The sequence below is a fragment of the Procambarus clarkii genome, chromosome 39, assembly GCF_040958095.1.
Source record: "Procambarus clarkii isolate CNS0578487 chromosome 39, FALCON_Pclarkii_2.0, whole genome shotgun sequence".
Taxonomy (NCBI): Eukaryota; Metazoa; Arthropoda; class Malacostraca; order Decapoda; family Cambaridae; genus Procambarus; species Procambarus clarkii.
The window spans coordinates 10,098,808-10,120,223 of record NC_091188.1 but is presented as its reverse complement, the minus strand read 5'-3'; the positions used below and the strand labels follow the sequence as shown (position 1 = coordinate 10,120,223).

General features: G+C 41.9%; 1 protein-coding gene across 7 annotated transcripts in view; it reads left to right on the top strand.

Annotated features, from left to right (window-relative positions):
- Positions 1-21,416, top strand: part of Pka-R1 (protein kinase, cAMP-dependent, regulatory subunit type 1) — a 149,991-nt gene that overhangs the window by 122,903 nt on the left and 5,672 nt on the right. For all 7 annotated transcript variants that reach the window (XR_011230943.1, XR_011230942.1, XM_045745850.2 and 4 more), the window contains 5 exons: positions 3,686-3,844; positions 6,860-7,060; positions 8,702-8,921; positions 15,667-15,870; positions 17,847-17,934. Coding sequence is in view for 5 of the 7 variants with exons in the window: in XM_045745850.2 (XP_045601806.1) it covers positions 3,686-3,844; positions 6,860-7,060; positions 8,702-8,921; positions 15,667-15,870; positions 17,847-17,934 (872 nt within the window). In the remaining 2 variants the exon portion in view is untranslated. The remainder of the gene's footprint in view (positions 1-3,685; positions 3,845-6,859; positions 7,061-8,701; positions 8,922-15,666; positions 15,871-17,846; positions 17,935-21,416) is intronic.

Sequence of the window (21,416 nt, the reverse complement as noted above, 5' to 3'; positions counted from 1 at the left end):
TAGTAGTGCAACAGGAATACAGTAGCAGCAGCAGTAGTAGTGCAACAGGAATACAGTAGCAGCAGCAGTAGTAGTGCAACAGGAATACAGTAGCAGCAGCAGCAGCAGTAGTAGTGCAACAGGAATACAGTAGCAGCAGCAGCAGTAGTAGTAGTGCAACAGGAATACAGTAGCAACAGCAGCAGTAGTAGTAGTGCAACAGGAATACAGTAGCAGCAGCAGCAGTAGTAGTAGTGCAACAGGAATACAGTAGCAGCAGCAGCAGTAGTAGTAGTGCAACAGGAATACAGTAGCAACAGCAGCAGTAGTAGTAGTGCAACAGGAATACAGTAGCAGCAGCAGCAGTAGTAGTAGTGCAACAGGAATACAGTAGCAGCAGCAGCAGCAGTAGTAGTGCAACAGGAATACAGTAGCAGCAGCAGTAGTAGTGCAACAGGAATACAGTAGCAGCAGCAGCAGTAGTAGTAGTGCAACAGGAATACAGTAGCAGCAGCAGCAGTAGTAGTAGTGCAACAGGAATACAGTAGCAACAGCAGCAGTAGTAGTAGTGCAACAGGAATACAGTAGCAACAGCAGCAGTAGTAGTAGTGCAACAGGAATACAGTAGCAACAGCAGCAGTAGTAGTAGTGCAACAGGAATACAGTAGCAACAGCAGCAGTAGTAGTAGTGCAACAGGAATACAGTAGCAACAGCAGCAGTAGTAGTAGTGCAACAGGAATACAGTAGCAACAGCAGCAGTAGTAGTAGTGCAACAGGAATACAGTAGCAGCAGCAGCAGTAGTAGTAGTGCAGTAGGAATACAGTAGCAGTGCAATAGGAATACAGTAGCAGCAGCAGCAGTAGTAGTAGTGCAACAGGAATACAGTAGCAGCAGCAGCAGTAGTAGTAGTGCAACAGGAATACAGTAGCAACAGCAGCAGTAGTAGTAGTGCAACAGGAATACAGTAGCAACAGCAGCAGTAGTAGTAGTGCAACAGGAATACAGTAGCAGTAGTAGTAGGAGTACAGTACAGTAGTAATATTGCTGGGGATAGCACGGTGTGCTAACATTCCCTCCCCTCCCCCCCCCCCCCCTTAAATCACCCATTACTCAACCCACAGTCTCGTACACCCCCCCCCCTTCCCCCACCCCTCATTAATTACCCACACTGCACTGGGCCATCACCTTCTCAATCACGTGTCTCATTCCAATCCAGCTCAGATTGTAAAAAGAGTATTGTAAATACAATATTATTAATGGTGTTCTCTTGGTGATGTAATGGTGCTTGGTGTTGGACGTAGTGCGTACGTGTTCGAGATGGGTGAGCACTAATGTGAATGTGGCATGTTGACTATGTGGGGCATTTTTACTGCTTAATTGATGAGTGGTGTATTTCATGGTAGTGTAGGTATGCCTCTGTTGATTACTGACGTTGGTCTTGATTCACCTAGTTGTGCTTGCGGGGGTTGAGCTCTGCCCTTTCGGCCCCTGCCTCTCAACTGTCAATTAATCAACTGTTACTACTTCTCACCCCCCCCCCCCCCCCCCACACACACACACCAGTTAATTGACAGTTGAGAGGCGGGACCAAAGAGCCAGAGCTCAACCCTCGCAAACAGAACTAGGTGAGTACACACACCCACCCCACCCCCAAGGAAGCAGCCCATAACAGCTGTCTTACTCCCAGGTACCTATTTACTGCTAGATAACAGGGGTATCAGGTTGAAGAAACTCTGCAGATTGTTTCTCGCCGGCGCCGGGAATCAAACCCCGGACCAGAGGATTACATGTTCAGTGTGCTGTCCACTCAGCCACTGGCCCTGTATGTCTCACCTAGTTGTACTCACCTAGTTGTCCTCACCTAGTTGTGTTTACGGGGGTTGAGCTTTGGCTCTTTGGTCCTGCCTCTCAACCATCAATCAACTGATGTAGAGGTTCTTGAGCCTATTGGGCTCTATCATATCTACACTTGAAACTGTATGGAGTCAGCCTCCACCACATCACTTCCTAATGCATTCCATTTGTCAACCACTCTGACACTAAAAAAGTTCTTTCTAATATCTCTGTGGCTCATTTGGGCACTCAGTTTCCACCTGTGTCCCCTTGTCTGTCTGACCTTATGTGTTGGTCTGTTTGTGCGTCACTCAAGCCTGCTTTTGTTTGCTTTATAGCAAAGTCTACCGAAATATTAGTCCTCCCTGTATACAAAAATCCACTCTTCAACCCTATAATACAAAACACACCCACTCTCCATCCCTCTGTTGATGCTGCAACCTTTACCCTGCATGTCCCTGCCCCTCCCTCCCTCCCTCCCACCCACCCAGTACTCCCCTAGTTGTGCTTGCGGGAAGTGAGGCATGCAGGCATTGTGCTGCCTGCATGCCACACACCACCACCTCCATACCCTTCAAACAGCCCTGCTCCTCTGCCAGGTAAGTCCACTACGGGCTCATTATAGCCCGTGCTACTTGGAACTTTTTGTTCTGAGTAGCTGAATCTAAAACCACCACCACCACTTCCCTATATACCACTGCATGTCCTTCCTTTCTTTCCTGCATGCCACAGCTTGTTTTCCCTCCCTTTTTGTGCTACCGTTCACATGATGAGTATGGAGTGCACAGTCAACTACCCACCCCCTAGCGGCAACAATCAAAATAAGAAAAACTCTTGATGAGCCACCAGAGAATATCTGAGATAAAATCCTTGAACTCTTGGAATCCTGTGTGGGAAGAGAGATTAAGAAACTTTATACTCTGAAGAAGTGTGGTTAGGGGAGATGAGAGGTATACTGGGATTAAAGGCATTAACAAAGGGATAAAGACAGTATTATTACTATATTATCACGTTAGAATTTGTAACAATGGACTCAATAGGAGATATTTAGATTTGGAAGAGACAGAAAAACACAGGTTCGAAAATTGTTAGACGAGTGGAAGAAGCAGATATGAAATATAAATTTGACAAATACCCATCTACCTAGTACTAATTCTGGGGATCAAATGTCCCCGGTGCCCAGTATTTAACCAGGCCTCCTTGTTAGTAGCTCTCTGCACGGGAGACATCTCCCGTCACGCAGGGTGCAGCCGCACCTCCACAGATTTCCAGTATCATCTATTGATACTGGTAATGGCTCAAAAGGGCCACCATTTACGGGCTATTCGTGCCCGTGCCACGTTTTGGGTGGCTTAATCTTCATCAATCTTAGCTCTCTGGTCAATGACACACACACACAGCACCGCTCCTGTGCCAGGTAAGTCCACTACAGGCTCACCATAGCCCCTGCTACTTGCCCTGCTCCTGTGCCAGGTAAGTTACGGGCTCACCATAGCCCGTGCTGCTTGGAACTTGTTCCGTGTAACTGAATTTTTAACAATAATCATCTCTGGTCAACCAGGCTGTTGACCAGAAGCAATTGTGTGAAATAGGCCTGCCCCATGTAAACCAGTAGGCCTTCCGCAATGTTCACACGTACTTATATTTTTGTTCTTTCATGACAGTGTGTTGAAAAACTGTTAATTGATACAGTCCATCTATTTAGACTGGTCAGTAGAGTGACGGCCTAGCTGCTTGCAGGTCGATGTTCCATTCCCGATGTTCCAATTTCATTCTAACCGTGTTCAGTAGCTGAACACAGTTATTCTCTGATGCATTTCTGTTGATGGGCAATATGGCATTTTATTAATGGGACTTGTGGTTTGTTTCAGGAAGCTGTGCGAGAGTGCGAGCGGCGGGTGGTGACCCCAGACGATGCGGATGACTTGAGTCCCATGCCGACCCACATAGCCACCAGCAAGGCCGGACGAAGAGGGGCCATCTCGGCCGAGCCCCTCTCCGAGGACGATGCTACCTCTTATGTTAAGAAGGTATGCCACTATGTACTTTCTCTCGTACGCGCACACACGCCAACACTGCACACACATGCGCCAACACTGCACACACATGCACCAACACTGCACACACATGCGCCAACACTGCACACACATGCGCCAATACTGCACACACATGCGCCAACACTGCACACACATGCGCCAACACTGCACACACATGCGCCAACACTGCACACACATGCGCCAACACTGCACACACATGCGCCAACACTGCACACACATGCGCCAACACTGCACACACATGCGCCAACACTGCACACACATGCGCCAACACTGCACACGTGCCAACACTGCACATGCGCCAACATACATGTGCCAACACTGCACATGTGCCAACACTGCACATGTGCCAACACTGCACACATGCCAACACTGCACATGTGCCAACACTGCACATGTGCCAACACTAAGAGTGCCAACACTGCACACGCACATGCAGGAAGTAGCCTAGATGAAGAAGCATACACCAGAATTACAAGACACAGCTTCGTATCATCCTTTACAGATGACACAAAAATCAGCATGAAAATTACCTCTGTTAAAGACAATGAAAAACGTCAAGCAGATATTAATAGTTTTTACTGGGCAATGGAAAATAACATGTTTAATAGTGATAAATCCCAGGTACTCGGGAACGGTAAAAATGAGAACCTTTAACATAATACAGGGTACAAAACACAATCAAATCTGCCCATAGTAGGAAAGCAGCATGTAGAGGATTTGGGAATAATGATGTCCGATGACCTAACGTTGAGGGAGCATAACCAAACAAATATTGCGTCGGCCAGAAAAATGATAGGATAGATTATGAGAACTTTCAAATCCTGGGATCCCATCCCAATGGTTGTACTATACAAATCACTTGTACTGTCCCATCTTGAGTATTGCTCAGTACTCACTTCCCCCTTCAAAGCAGGAGAGATTGTTGAAATGGAGGGAATACAGAGGACATAGACGCGATAAAGCCCCTAGATTATTGGGATCGTCTCAAAGCTCTCCAAATGTACTCACTAGAAAGGAGACGGGAGAGATATCAAATATCTCTTGAGGAGATATAACAACTTGGGGAGTAGAATAACTCCCAGAACCCCATCACTAACTCATCATACCCCATGGTATGAAGTACAGTACTAATGAGGGACATCGCCGTTTCAAATACACCTTACCTGCACCGCCATACCATCCAAATTACAAAATATACACATTTGCATAACCTGTCAAAAATACATGTACTGGTACTGTAGTATGGTGTATTTAATAAATTTAATTTGAACATTGGAGGTATTGACTGGTACCGTGACAAGATAAACTGAGTTATCAAGCATTCCTTAGGCACAACGCTGTACCCACCAACTCAAAAACAAGGTATAGTATAAAGATATTAAATACAGAAGCATGCAAAATATGCATTAAATATATTCCTCTTTGAAGGATAAAACCCAGCTTAAAAACCATCGCCGACTAAGCACAAGAAGGAAGATCACAGAATCTTTCGAGTGATCGCATATCTCCACAAAGGTTAAAAGACCTTCATATGAAAACAACGGGAGATAGTCCAAACACTAGAGCACTAATACCAGAATGAAGTAGTACAAAAAAGAACAGAAAGCCATTACAGAAATAGTAAAACAAACAAAATGTTTTCTTTGGTATGTTAGGAACAAATGTGAAACCTTTGCAAGTATAGAAGCCTTACTTACAAGAAGAGGTGTATGCATTGAAGACCATAAATAAATGAGCAAAATCATAAAAGAACAACTTGAATGTGTTTCATTGTGTCCATTGCATGGTTAAAGTAGAAGATACCATCTTCACGAACCCTGCCCACAGAGAATGGCAGGTGTCTGATATTACATTAAAACCCAGAGCCTTCGAAGAGTAGTAAGGAGATGGTATGCTCATGCACTCGGCTTCGTGGCCACATTCCTGGAATTCTTTGTGTACAAAGAAATGCCATATACAATTAGGAGAGGCACTTAGAATGATACAGAGCTAGGGACATGCGACATCCCATAGACTAAAACCTTAGGATATCGCCCCTTTTCACAAAGGAGGCATTAAAGCACTAAAAAAACTACAGACTTTACCTTGTGGTTACCTCGTGATGGTTTCGGGGCTTAGGAGGCCTGGTCGACGACCGGGCCGCGGGGACGCTAAGCCCCGGAAGCACCTCAAGGTAGGTAGCGTCCACGAGGCCCGGTCCTTGCCCAGGCATCCTCGTTGCTGGACATGTCAACCAGGCTGTTGGATGCGGCTGCTCACAGCTTGATGTATAAATCACAGCCTGGTTGATTAGGTATCCTTTGGAGGTGTTATCAATCACATGTGGAAGCGAGGTAACCAGCTGCACTTATGCCACACATCATTAAGTTTTTTTTAGAGCTGAGAAACCAACTTACTAGTTATATGGAAAATAATGTTAAACAATCCTGGTAAACACTGTTTTAGAGCAGGAATATAAATTCTTTCACAATTACTTTATCACTCTGGCCGAATTTATATGGGCATTAACAGTAAACCAAAATTCAGATATGGTATACACAGTTTACAAAACCTTTTGATAAATGTGACCATGGAATAATATCTCATAAAATACAAGCTAAGAGAATTACGGGTCAAGTAGGGAGATAGATTCTACATTTTTTAATGAACGGATGACACAGTGGGAGTAAATTAAACAACGGTCTTCACACCGTTACTCTTCCTCATGCTTATAGAAGACATTGCCAGAGATATAAGACACACTTCCCTCACACACGACAGACACAGACACACACGTACCTGGAGAGGGTTCTGGGAGGAGTTCTACTCCAGAGCCCGGACTGTAGCCAGGCTTGACTCTGGCCTCGGGCAATCACATATATCGACTGTGTCGACATAGGCAACACATATGCGACACACACACACGTGACACAGAGATAGGGAGGGTGATGTATCGTTTTTGTAATATTTATGCATGAACTGAGTTGGTAATTATAAAATATTTTTCAGGTGGTGCCTAAAGATTACAAAACAATGGCAGCCCTGCAGAAGGCAATTGGAAAAAATGTACTGTTTGCCCATTTGGATGAAAATGAGAGGTCGGATATCTTTGATGCCATGTTTCCCGTTAATGCCCTTCCTGGAGAAGTCATCATACAACAGGGGGATGAGGGTGACAATTTCTACATCATGGATCAAGGAGAAGTTGAGGTAAGATGATATCTTTTAAACTTTGAACTGAATATCTCAAATGCTCAAGTTTAGTACAGTGTGTTCAGATGAATACTGTACCTCTCATGCTAGGCATAATCATTTTTCATTAATAGAACATTAGCATGAATGATAATAATTAAGGTGTGCTATACTCTGTATCCATTTTTTTTCCATGAAAGATACTTATTTGTTTGATTCCTAGTGTTTAATTTGTATTTTTCTATATGAGTTAGGATTCATCCTCAAAATTCAAAGTGGTTACAAATTACATTCCAAGAGAAATTTGTATTAGGGAAGCCGATTAATCTTACCTTGTCCCTGGCTATTGGTAGTCCCCTTAGGAACAAAGGTGGTTTTCCTAATTAACATTTGTATTCTAAGAGCTTTTCATCTTGTGAGGATTTATTGTGAAGTAATGTTTACATGTGGTTTACTTGTGGCCAATTTGATGAGTTTTATTATTCCTGCAGCCCAGCCAGTAGCCAGGCTTCCATGGTGATAGCTTGATCGATCTGGCTATTGCTTGTGGTCACGTGTTCACATAGACATCATGGCTTGGTTGATTTGACAATTTCTTCAGAAGCCTGTCTGCATTTTTTTTTCCCCCAGCCATGTGTTTTGTAGCTGCTGTTGGAAAATTGAAGAGTACTGAACGTCTGATGTTTACAGTGTTCACCAATTGTGGTTATGGTACATGTTCTCTTTACTGGGTCTATTCTACACTTCCTACTGTATCTCGATTCACAGTTTTATTGTGCAGGTTATGGAAAAGTGACCTTTGAGTGTTTTTCTTGTGCAGTACCTGTACAGAATGTGAAATTGGATCCCTCTACTCTTATTTCATAGAATTCATTCTGAATGCTTTGTGTATGTCCCAGTTGTTTAGATATTTTATTGCATTCATGCAATCAGTAAATGATATCTGTTAAGTTATTAAAATTCTAGTTCGCATGTCTCGCTTACTTTAAAAGGGATGTTAGTAAGAGCAATATTCCAGGAGAGAGCAGCAGTGTTTTGAAGAGTAAAATTAATGGTCTGACAACACTTGTTTTGAAGTTTCTCATTATTTATAATTTTCTCCCTGCTGTTGCTTAAGTGATTTTGCTGTGATCAATGCTAATGTAAAGTGTAATGAAAGAAATACTAAGCATACCTTCTGACCCCTCTGGAATATTCAATACCCCCTTAGCTCTTCAGTGTAAAGGTGGGCCTTGTAGACACAGGTGTCGGTGAACTGGGTGGACAGGTGGAAGTCTTGGGTGACAGGAGCTGCCATTTCTTAATGCTCTGAAATACTAGACCCTGGGTTGCTGACTCTGGGCAAACTACTGCTTCCATGATTTCACATTTTCTTTCATGAAGATACATAGTTTGTTTTGCTGTGCTCATATTATCTGGCCAGTTTTACTTGGTTATGAGGTTATTCCATCCTCCTGATTCCTCTATAAGCACAACAGATACTGGTCCTGGTGTTTGGTAGACCTGCACAAGTGTAGAGCCTGGCAGTGCTGTGGATGTCTGTGGTACCAGTGCCAATGCAAAACCAATGCAACATGTTTGTTCAAAGTAATAGTTTAAATTATGTATCTCATATTTTTCTTGTCTTTTTTTATTAAATATTCGTATGTAATTCGACAGATTTTTGTGAATGGTGAACATGTGACTAGCATTGCTGATGGTGGAAGCTTTGGGGAATTGGCTCTCATATATGGCACACCAAGACAAGCAACAGTAAAGGCCAAGACAGATACCAAGCTCTGGGGTATAGATAGAGATTCTTACAGACGGATCCTCATGGGCTCTACTATAAGGAAACGGAAAATGTATGAAGAATTCCTATCTAAAGTATCAATCCTTGGTGAGTGTACCATTTTCTTCTTAATAGCTAATATAGAAAGTGAAAATTATTGTTAATTAACTGACTTGCAGCTTTCATTCCCCTCATTCTAGACAGGCTTAATTTATGTGTACTGTATTTTATCCTGTCCTCTCATCCTTTCCATATATCCTAGTCATTGCTAAATATTATTCTTGATGCACTATATGGTGTAATTTAACCTATCTAGGTCTCAAATTTTTGGGTTTCCTGTATATCTTTATAAAATATTTCATCCTCTTATAAATAGTTGTTTTTCCTAAAATACTAATAGAAAAACAAATTCTGCTACACATTAGTTGTTGTATTGTACGATGTGATTTTTAAAATTACCTATTTTACGAAGCTGCGTGGCGGGCAGCAGCTGAGAATGCAATTGGCATCCAGCCAAATACCTGTACAGTTTTTATAGGATCAGAATTTGCAGCAGATGAACCTACGGGTATTTTATGCCATCCTAAATACAGTGAAAGATGGGAAAATTTGTGAATGTTATTAGAAAAGTTATGGGTACTATGTACCATACAATGTTTATGGGTGATGGCCTTGGTGCTGCCTCAACCTTTTCCTCTGCCTGCCTCCTCCTTCCTTTCCTCTCTCTCTCTCTCCCTCCCTACCTCAGCCTGCCCCCTCTCTCCCTCCCTACCTCAGCCTGCCCCCTCTCTCCCTCCCTCCCTCAGCCTGACCTCTCCCTCCCTCCCTCCCTTCCTCCCTCAGCCTGACCTCTCCCTCCCTCCCTCCCTCCCTCAGCCTGACCTCTCCCTCCCTCCCTCCCTCCCTCAGCCTGACCTCTCCCTCCCTCCTTCCCTCCCTCAGCCTGCCCTTTCCCTCCCTCCCTCAGCCTGCCCTTTCCCTCCCTCCCTTAGCCTCCCCTCTCCCTCCCTCCCTTAGCCTCCCCTCTCCCTCCCTCCCTCCCTCCCTCCCTCAGGCTCCCTCCCTCCCTCGGCTGAGGAAGGGAGCACCTCCCTTCCTCAGCCTTCCTAATCCTCCCTCCTCCCTTCTTCTCCCTTCTCTTCTCTTCCCTTCCCCTCCCTTTCCCTGCCTGTCTGCCTCCTCCCTTCCACCTGCCTCTGCCTTCCTCCCTGTGCCTGCCTGCCACCTCCCTCTGCTTGCCTGCCTGCCCACCACCTCCCTCTGCTTGCCTGCATGCCTTCCTCCTCTCTCTCACCCTCTGCCTGTAGAGAGTAATATGGAGTGTAATATAGTGTGTAATATGGAGAGAGAGGCTGGATACAGGGGGTGATACCAGCAACACTTTAGTCAGCAGATATAGCTTCTCTGCACAAGGGTGGTAGTAAAGCTCTGGCAAAATATTATAGACCAGTTGCACTAACATCACACACAAAAATCTTTGAAAGAGTGATTAGGAAACAAGTTTCCAGTTTTATTGAAAATAATGAACTTCACAACCCAGGACAGCATGGATTTAGAGCAGGAAGATCCTGTCTGTCAGTTACTCAACCACTATGACAGAATCACAGAAGTCTTAGAGGAAAAGCAAAATGCAGATGTATATACAGACTTTGCAAAGGCTTTCGACAAATGTGATCATGGAGTGATAGCCCATAAAATGAGATCAATAGGAATAACTGGTGAAATGGGGCGTGGAATTTCAACTTTGTCAAACAGAATGCAGAGAGTGATGGTTAATCAAGTAAGATGAAGCCCAAGTGCAGTGAAAAACTCTGTACTCCAGAGCACAGTCCTGGCACCACTGCCATTTCTCATTTTTATCTCGAATATTGACAAGAATACAAGTCACAGCTTTGTGTCATCTTTTGCAGATGATACAAATATCAGCATGAAAATTGCCACTGTAGAAGACATTGAAAAACTACAAGCAGATATAAATAAAGTCTTCGATTGGGCAACTGCAAATAACATGATGTTTAATGGTGATAAGTTCCAGGTACAGTACTGAGGTATGATGGAAACAAAGAACTTAAACGAAACACAGGGTACAGGACACAATCAGACCTACTCACAGAAGGAAAGAGCAGGTAAAAGACCTGGTGCCAGATTTACGAAGTAGTTACACAAGCACTTGCAAACGTGTGCATCTTTCCTCAATCTTTGACAGCTTCTTTGATTACATTTATTAAACAATTTACAAGCATGAAAACTTCCAATCAACTGTTATTGTTATAAACAGCCTCCTGGTGCTTTGGAGCTCATTAGCTGTTTGATAATTGTAAACAAAGCCACCAAATATTGAGAAAAGATGTACAGGTTCGTAAGTGCTTGCATAACTGCTTTATGAATCCGGGTTCTGGGAATTATGATGTCTGACGACCTGACATTTATTGAACATAACCGAGCAAAACTAGTGGCTGCCAGGAAAATGATAAGATGGATTATGAGAACGGTCAAATCCAGAGACCCCTCAGCAATGCTAATACTATTTATATCACTAGTGCTGTCCCGTCTTGAGTATTGCTTGGTACTCACTTTCCCTTTCAGAGCAGGAGAGAGATCTCTGAATTAGAGAAAATACAGAGAATATATACGGCACACACAGAAACTATAAAGCATTTAAATTACTGGGACTGTCTCAAAGCTCTTAAAATGTACTCTCTGGAAAGGAGACAAGAAAGGTATCAATAATATATACATGGAAGATACTTGGAGGCCAGGCTCCAAATTTGCATAGTAGGATAACATACTGGAGCAAAAGGTATGGAAAGAAATGCAGAATAGAACCACTGAGAAGTAGAGGTACCATGAGCACAATCAGAGAGCACTGTCTGAACATCAGAGGTGCACAGCTGTTCAAGACCTTCCCAGCAAGCATTACAAAAATATTCCTGGAACAAAGGTAGATGTATTCAAGTAGCCTCTCTAAGCAACAGCCTGCTGGACCAAACTCTCACAAGTCAAGCCTGGCCTCGGGCCGGGCTTGGGGAGTAGAACAACTCCCAGAACCCCATCAACCAGGTATCAACCTCCCTCCCTCCCCCTCTCCCTGCCTGCCTCCCTCTGCCTCCCTGCTTGCTTCCCCCCCCTCTCTCCCTTCCTCCTCCTCCTCTCTCTGCCTGCCTCCTCCTCTCTCTGCCTGCCTCCTCCCTCTTTCCCTCTGCCTGCCTATTTCCTCCCTCTCTCCCTCTGCCTGCCTGCCCCCCTCCTCCCCCTCTCCTACCTGCCTGCCTCCTCCCTCTTATCTGCCTGTCTTCCTCCCTCCCTCCCTTTCCCCCCCCCTCCCTTCCCCATCCTTCTCTATTTTGTATTTACATAATCGACCCATCCACATAATTTAAGCATAAAGTACAAATAACTTGTAAATACACACACTTTTGAGTTTTGTATTCAAATATTGAGGAAAGTTCTGTGGAAAGAGGCATGGGTGGGAGGAATGGTTTGGAGGGAGGGAGGAGGGCTGGGTTCAGTAGCTGGCTGCAATAATGCAGTAATATTGCAAATTTCTGCAGTCTAAATAGTATTTGTCTGATTAGATTTCATCCCAAATAAAAACTCAACTGTGTTGTCGTATCCTAAATAATGTAATGTGGGAACATTCAATGTTTACTAACGTGAAAATTCCTAAATGTGATGGGAAAAGCTACGTGTGTATCTGTTGGTGGGTGGCCAGTGGCTGCTTGAAGCCTTCCTCCTCTGCCAACATACACACACACACTGCCCTGAATATATTCCTTGTTTATACAGTCACCATATTCATACTGTTTTATCAGAAACTATCATAAAGAAAATAAATATATGGTTCTGTAATGCCAGGAGGTATGGATAACACAGGAAATTTACATTATTATATTTGTGCATGCTGTATAACAAATAAAGGTGTGTGCTGGTGGCTATTCTGACAAGACCATAATGAAAATAACCGCTCCAGTATTCATAGTGCTTGCCTTGCCTGCCAGTCTCCCCTGCCGTGCCTTGCCAGTTTTCCCTGCCCTGCCTTGCCTTGCCCACCTCTCTCCTCCTGCCCTGCATCTCTCCCTTGGACTGCCGTGTCTGCCTCTTCTCCCCTGCCCTGCCTTGCCTTCCCTACCTAATCTTTATTATATAATTATAATGTACGTGTTAAATTGACTTTCCATTAAAAGAAAATTGCCAAAGAAAATTTTTAGAAATTGTTTTATTCAGCGTTCTCATTTAATTTGACATCCTGGGGCATGCAGTGATCTGGATTAAAGGGGTTATACTGTACAGTACTGTACAGTTAAAACTTAATTATGCCAGCCACTAGAATTAATAAAAAACAATGCATACAATACTTTGTGATGCCTTGTGGAGTGTTGCCATCCTCTGGTTTGTTTAATAATGGGAATAAATATTGCACAATCTAATCTAATTAACACTTCCTGAACAGTCTTCCATATGAATGCTAGAAAATGTAAGTTGGTTCATATCCTGCCTGAAATATCTTTACACTTGTGTCAGCTTTGCCATAATCTCGGGAAAGTATCCTTGTCATCTGTCCACATGATAAAATATCAAAACATTATATGGTAAAATCTTCCTTGCAACACCACAGTAAATTGTCTGCATATGAGAATCAATGTTTTTACTTTGTGGTATTGATTGTTAATTAATGGGGAGGAGGGGGGATTTGTTCCATCATTGCTCCCCATTTTGTGGTCCCTCTTCGCCTGGGGCCAGATTCATGAAGCAGTTATGCAAGCACTTATGAACCTGTACATCTTTTTTCAATCTTTGGCAGCTTTGTTTACAATTATTAAACAGTTAATGAGCTCTGAAGCACCAGGAGGCTGTTGATAACAATAACAACAGTTGAAAGGGAAGTTTTCATGCTTGTAAACTGTTTAATAAATGTAACCAAAACCGTCAAAGATTGAGGAAAGATGTACATGTTCGTAAGTACTTGCGTAACTGCTTTGTGAATCCGGCCCCTGGTTTTGGGGTTTTGTCTGTTCTTTCAGACTGCTTGGACCCTTTTTGGTTTCCTGTACAATTGTGTCCAGTTGCCAGCTTGTCAACCCCATTGTATCGTTGGGTTTTGTTCTGTGGATCTGTGGCCTTCTTTCTTCCTTTTGTTTTGAGATTTTTTGCTTGGGGTTTTCCCTGGAGTGTGTGTTACTTTTCAAGTCTTAACACTTCGACGCTCTGGGCACGCGTGCACCGCACTACCCCGGGTGGGTTTGGGCATTCCGTGGGAGTGCGTGGTAATTCTGAAAAGTGTATACTCTTTTCAACTTTGTCATCACAATTCTCGTCCTAGGTTTTTCAATTTGGTATCAATGTGTTCACAATAGAATTCTCTACAGGACTAAATGAATATAAACCCCAAAAGCCCGGCGAGAAAGTAAGAGCGTCTACCCGGGAGCGCGCAAGAGCACTCTCTCCACTTCACTCTCTTCACTTTGGCCATCTCAATTCCCATCCTAGGTCTTTCATTTTGGTATCATTGTGTTCGCAATAGAATTTCCTACAGGAGTATATGCAAATATAAAGTCCAAAAGCCTAGCATACCACCCACAGCAAACGGAGAAAGTGACAGTGCGTTACCCCCGTGATCGCTAATAAAGAGCAATAAAAATGGGTATACTCTTTTTCAACTTTATTACCTCAATTCTGGTTCTAGGTCTTTCATTTTGGTATCAATGTATTCACAATGAAATTCCCTACAGGAATATATGCATATAATGTCCAAAACAGCGGCGAGCACCTCCTGAAGCTACCGCCTGCCAATTACTGCCGAGGACTCAATGCTGGGTCCTCACTGAACCTCCCTCTATTAAACGGAGGACTCAATGCTGAGTTCTCGGCGAGCGAAAGTGTTTTAACACTTTTGCTCGGAACTTTGAGTGATTTTGAGTAATTCAAGTGAGTCAAATTGAGTAATTAAAATGAGTCCCTATTCTCAATCTCTGAATTTTATCCTTTACATGCAGATTACTTTTAATGAATTTATAGAAAAGGCTAAAATTCAGAGATTGAGAATGGGGAAAAGAATATTAGAAAATGATAAAGGAATGTGTAAAACACTAAAGGAACAGTTCCAAAATGTGTTTGTGTAAAATAAGTTCTGTTATACATATGTCTGCTACCCCTTTCTCAAAATTCCTTTCTGCCTTGCTCCTCACTGCTGTGTATTTGTTTGTTTCTTTTTTTTGTAGTACTTGTGTGTTTGAGGGTTAGTCCTCTTCCTATACTGTACCCAATTTCTTGTCTTCCTCTCTGTACCCACCCTTCATTGCTTTTCTTTCCCGTGGGGGATGGGATGTGAGTTTAGGTGGCACGTGAGTGAGGACGCTGGCCAGCTGGACCCACCCAGGTAGCCTGGGCCGCTGTCTGGTGGCGTGCACTTGTACTGGTGCACTGCTTCTTTACTATTGTCATACTACCGTTTACTTTTTTTTCTCTTGTTTCTATTTCAAATCAATATTCAAAGATTTTATCTAACACTGCATCTAAGTATTTAAAATGTTCTACTTTTTCTATTATCTCTCCCATTTTTATCATACTGCTCAAATCAATGTTCTGTCACTTCTCATTTTCTTCTCTCAAACACACTAACTTGTTTTTCTTATATTTCTTCAACTTTCTTCTCTTGCATACTTTGAAATTCATTCACACACTTTTTTGCAATTGATCTTGACTTTCAACAAAGACCACTGCATCATCTGCATACAGACAGACATGAATCCATTGCATGTAATGGATCCTAAATTATATCCATATATAAACTTGTCTAGTGAAGCATTATTATGAGATGGCAAAACTTAATGCATTCAAAAATATTTTTCTTCAGAATCACTGGACAAATGGGAGCGCTTAGTGGTGGCCGATGCACTTGAGCCCGTGTCGTTTGAGTCGGGCTCTACCGTTGTGAGGCAAGGAGAGGCCGGAGACGATTTCTACATCATTGTGGAGGGCACTGCAGTCGTCATGCAGGCTCGCACCCCAGCTGATGAACCTGTTGAAGTTGGCAGGCTTGGTACATCAGATTATTTTGGTAATTATTGCTAATTTTTTGTATTCTTGGTAAATTCACTGTAAATAACTGGAAGAAATTACTATGTTCAGTATTTACATACTATACAACTACTACTACTACAATAAATATAATTTTAATAATTTTGTAATTCAATTAGACAGGCGTAATGCATTACTATAACACTATGGTAGGCTTTAAAGATTTCCCTTCTGGACTATTATGAATAAATTTTTGATTTTGACATAAATTATAGAAAGATTTGCCAGTTATGAAAAACTCCTTTCTGACTAGCTCACTGATAACATCATCAGTGGTGCATTTGAATAGGTTTTTGCCTACGTTTCTCTATTTAAGACCAAGACATTTATTGCACTTGGTCTTAAAGCTGTGAATGGAGGTTGTATCCACCATCTCTGCCCCCAGTTTATTTCACTAAATTACGACCCACATGTCATGAGTAATTTTTTCACACGCCTCCGATTCATTTGCATTATGAACTTCTACTTGTTCACCCTCGCCGTATTTTTCTCTGGTAAATACCCAAGTGGAATTGCCCAATTGTAGTTACAGGTTGAGAGCTCTGCTCATAGTGTCCCGTCTTCCCAACACTGTGTCATATGACGCTTTAAAACTGCCGACAGTTTTGGCCTCCACCACCTCACTTCATGATTCTCTTTTTAAATGGGTTGAAAACATGACTGTGTTGCTCACTACAGAATTTGGGCATATGTGAATGTGTAATACATTCCATCCCTAGAAGCAAACTCTTTAACCCAACTCTGAAGTAAACAAACACTTGCAGTGACATGCAACACTTGTACATGAGCATTGTGTTGTGTGTGAGTGCGCATACGTCACTGCAAGTCATGTTTTCAAAGCATTTAAGTAGAGTATCATTATAAAAACTACTTTATATCTTGTTTGGTAATCAAATGTTTTATTAACCCCTAACATCCAGTTATTGTCATTTGTTGATCACCTGGGCCACTTCTGTCAGTCATTTAATGATTTTCATTATTATTGTCCAGTTTTTATACAATGGTATAAATGTGGTAATAATCATCTATTTGGGTTAATGTCTTACAATCAGGGGTCTTGGGTTTGATTGCCAGGTGAGACAGAAATGGTTAGGCATGTTTGTTTTCACCTAATGCCTCTGTTCCCTGGTAGTAAATAAGTTCCCAGAAGTTAGGCATCTGTTGAGGTTGCATCCTGGAGAAGGTGAGTAATTCAACCTTAAGAGGAAACCTTTATACAAGCCAAAAGTATATATACATACGGGCTTCGTGTCCCCAACAATGGGAATTATTATTATGAATTAACTTATAAATGTAGTTGCATTTTACTGAAACCCATACAAAATTTTGCTTCATTTTATAATTGTTTACCATGACATTAGATTATTGTGTACTAGGGCCCTATGATTGTTATTAAATTGGGAGCCGGTCGGCCGAGCGGACAGCACGCTGGACTTGTGATCCTGTGGTCCTGGGTTCGATCCCAGGCGCCGGCGAGAAACAATGGGCAGAGTTTCTTTCACCCTATGACCCTGTTACCTAGCAGTGAAATAGGTACCTGGGTGTTAGTCAGCTGTCACGGGCTACTTCCTGGGGGTGGAGGCCTGGTCGAGGACCGGGCCGCGGGGACACTAAAGCCCCGAAATCATCTCAAGATAACTTCAAGAAATGGTGGTTTGGTCTGTGCTACCATTGTTTCAATCCATTCCTGTGTACATAAGAGAGAGAGATTCAAGACAAACACTACATTGTGTAAACTAATAAGTGAAACAACAAACTTAAATTAAAAGCTCTCCAAAGTGGACAGTTTAGTCCCCTCCCCATGTTAATGGAGAAAGTGATCCCTCCACCTGGCTAATGTATCGCCATAAAAATAAACCATTTTTCGTCCATACCTTTATTGGTGAAGTGACACTTCTGGTAATTGTACATTGAGGGTTAAAAGTCGGCTACCTTAATTTGAGAATTTTTTTTCAGGTGAGATTGCCCTTTTGCTGGACCGCCCACGAGCTGCCACAGTTATGGCAGATGGGTCTCTGAAGTGCGTCAAATTAGATCGGGCCAGGTAAGCCTTTATTGCCTGCTTAGATGGCAAAGTTTACATATAACTCAACATACAGAATTAATGCTGTTTTGACAAAAAATATGGAATTGATGCTTGCTTGTATTATTTTCATTACTTAATAAACATTTGGTATAGAATTTGTTTACAATTGTGGTGAACTATCATCATCAAACTCTTGTGAGCTCTCTTATTTCTTTCTTATAATATTGTTTATCTCAATTTCTGACATTTTTCTTTCCTTTCCTTTGTTTCATTGTCATGGCTTTGTAGCTGCCTCTTCCTGTGATAAAGCCAAGGTTTTCAGTACTCCTATCCTTTTAACTGACAATTCTAGCCTTCCTGTTTTCCCTCGGATTAATCCCATGCCTTGCTGCTTTATCTCGCTTGCTTTATTTTTATTTACCTTGCTGCATTATTATATTTACCAGATGTGTGGTCAAACTCTAGTGCTCCTCCCTTCTAGCTATTGGGTATTTGGTGCATTATTCCTTTCAACTTCCTAGTGATCCTAATTCTTAGGATTCTGATATCTTGAATGTCAGTAGTACACAAGAATATATTAAATAAAAAATGATGTATGTCATAAAATTATTGTAACATCTACAATAAACCTGAATAAATCAGGTGATGGTGACATTGGTCAGCTTGCCACCTGACAGCTATCAGTTCATGTGGCAAGAGTCCTTGGTGGTGCAGATTACTAGATTTGGTCTGGGTTAGGGTATTGGCTTTTGAGAATTGTTTTTGAGCGCCACTGAACCCAATGTGTAATAGTCAACAAAATAAAATCCGGTCCATCAACTGTGAAGAACTCATTCCCCCAGGGTACTGTACTTGCTCCAGTACTTTTTCTCATCCTCCTATCGGACACAGACAAGGACACAATCTATAGTACTGTATCATCCTTTGCAGATGACACTAGGATTTTCATGAGAGTAGACAACATAGAGGACACGGCAAACCTCCAATCAGATGTAAATCAGGTCTTTCTATGGGCTACAAAAAATATGGTGTTTATCGAAGATAAGTTCCAGCTTATGCGCTACGGAAAAAATGAAAATATAAAAACAGAAACCACGTACAAAACTCGATCAAATCATAACATAGAACGAAAAGGCAATGTAAAGTATTTGGGTGTACTCATGTCGGAAGACCTTACCTTCAAAGAACATAATAAAATAGCCGTCACAACTGCAAGAAAAATGACAGGTTGGATAACAAGAACCTTTCACACTAGAGATGCTATACCGATGATACTTTTCAAGACACTAACACTCTAGAGTGGAGTACTGCTGCACAATGACAGCCCCTTTCAAAGCTGGAGAAATTGCTGACCTGGAGAGCGTGCAGAGATCCTTTACTGCTAGAATCCACTCGGTAAAACATCTAAACTACTAGGACCGACTAAAGAGCCTAAATCTGTACTCTCATGAGCGCAGGCGGGAGAGATACATAATAATTTATACGTGGAAAATATTATAGGGGCTGGTCCCAAATCTGCACACAGAAATAACATCACATGAGATCAGGAGGCACGGCAGGATGTGCAGAATACCCTGCAGGTATGTGCAGGATGTGCAGAATATACTCTTCAAGAGAGAACTGGATAAGCATCTCCAAAGGATACCTGATCAACCAGGCTGTGATTCATACGTCAGGCTGCGAGCATCCGCGTCAAACAGCCTGGTTGACCAGTCCAGCAATGAGGAGGCCTTGGCGACAACCGGGCCGCGGGAACACTAAGCCCACTTAAAAGTACACTTAAAAGTAACTTCAAGGTAATACATATTCACAGTCCTGGACATATGAGAAAATTTGCCAATAGAGTTTGGAAAAATAGAGGGTGTGAATATTTCCATTAAAATGACTCTAAAAGTTTTTAAATATTTTTGTAGATAGGCACAAAATTAGAAGCAGATGGTGCCTTTGGAAAGTCACTGAAACAACATTGTATGGTCCATTTTCATGAATTTGTTATTCACCTGGAGTCAGAGTTGACCTATAAAAAGCTTCACAGTCCACTTCTTTTGCTAGATATTTACCATATGATAGGTTTAATATTAGATATCACTTAAACACATCACATAGATTGTGGGAAAGAGCATGGCTGAGGCTGAGGAGGAAATAGAGATAGCGAAAGGTCTTGACTATCTCCTATTGGAAGATATTGACTTGGAAGATATTACCTACCTATTGACTATTGGAAGATATTCAGTTGTGGCTCAAATGAGCATCATGTATTTTAGTCATTGCCTTTGCCCTTCAATTATTCAAGAACTGACTATTTTGAAATTGGTGATGTTTTTTCCTTCTCTACTAGAATTAAAATTGTGGAGAAACTTAATTCAATACCATTGTGTTTGAATGAAGGCGAGCAAAAGACCCAATACATGTGTAAGTGTAGTAAAAAAACTAATTTTTGGATGAAACCTACATCCTTTATCAAGGTGCTGTAAACAACGTTCTTAACAAAAAATTCCAAGTTCATGCGCTTATATATCTGGCAGAGCGCCTACGTGTCATCATTAGACGTCATTATGATTATGCTCCCCAAGGATTTCCCAAGGGGTGCTGAAACTTCTGATGAATGATCAAATACTCTTAAGTTTCAGTTAACTGTTGGCAGAGTATTGAGTATGCAGAGAGACATTTACTAGAAGGGGGTAATTATAGATTCTATAGACAGCAATGGGCAACAAATCTTTTAGTAAAGTAGATCTGATTAACTGTAGAATTATTCTTAATGAAGCTAAGTTAACTAATTTCATTAATTCTCATAAGCACAGACCTTGTGGTGTTCAAATTGGGGATAGTGTTCCTGCGACACTGCCCACAGTTCCCAGAAACCAGGATATTTGAGCAGTCATCAAAAATTTCAGCATTCCTTGGGGAATCCTTGGAAAGCAAGGATTCCCTAGAAGCCTGGTCAGAGACCTGGCCATGTGGCCTTTGATACCCGGAACCTCCACAAAGGTTTTTAATGAACTTGAACATGTATTGGGTCTTTTCTTCACCTTCGTCATTATTGTATATTTCCACTCTTCACCTTAACAGCCTATTTTCACAATGAACATGCACTTTGTATAAATTTACTTACAAATATGCAGTTTAACCTACAAAAACCTCTTTAATTTATATACAAAACAAAACATAATGAACTGGGGCAACCTTTGCTTTTTGTATCTCCTTTCCATTGTTCTGCTGACCTCTACCCCCTTCCCTCACGTGTGCACATTTCTAATGTTGAAAATATCATGTGCCACTCACCTGACTTGATTGTCAGGAATGTGATAGATTGTCATCTAGATAGAATATTTTATTTCATATTTGTGGGTTGGGTGTTTAATTTTCAGCCCCATTATTGTGACTTATTGTCTTCATAATATGCAGAGTATATGACAACAAAGCACTGTAAATAATGTATTATGAAAAATGTAGAATGCTTTTTTTTTTTTTCTTGCAGTATGTTTTTCTTGTAAAAC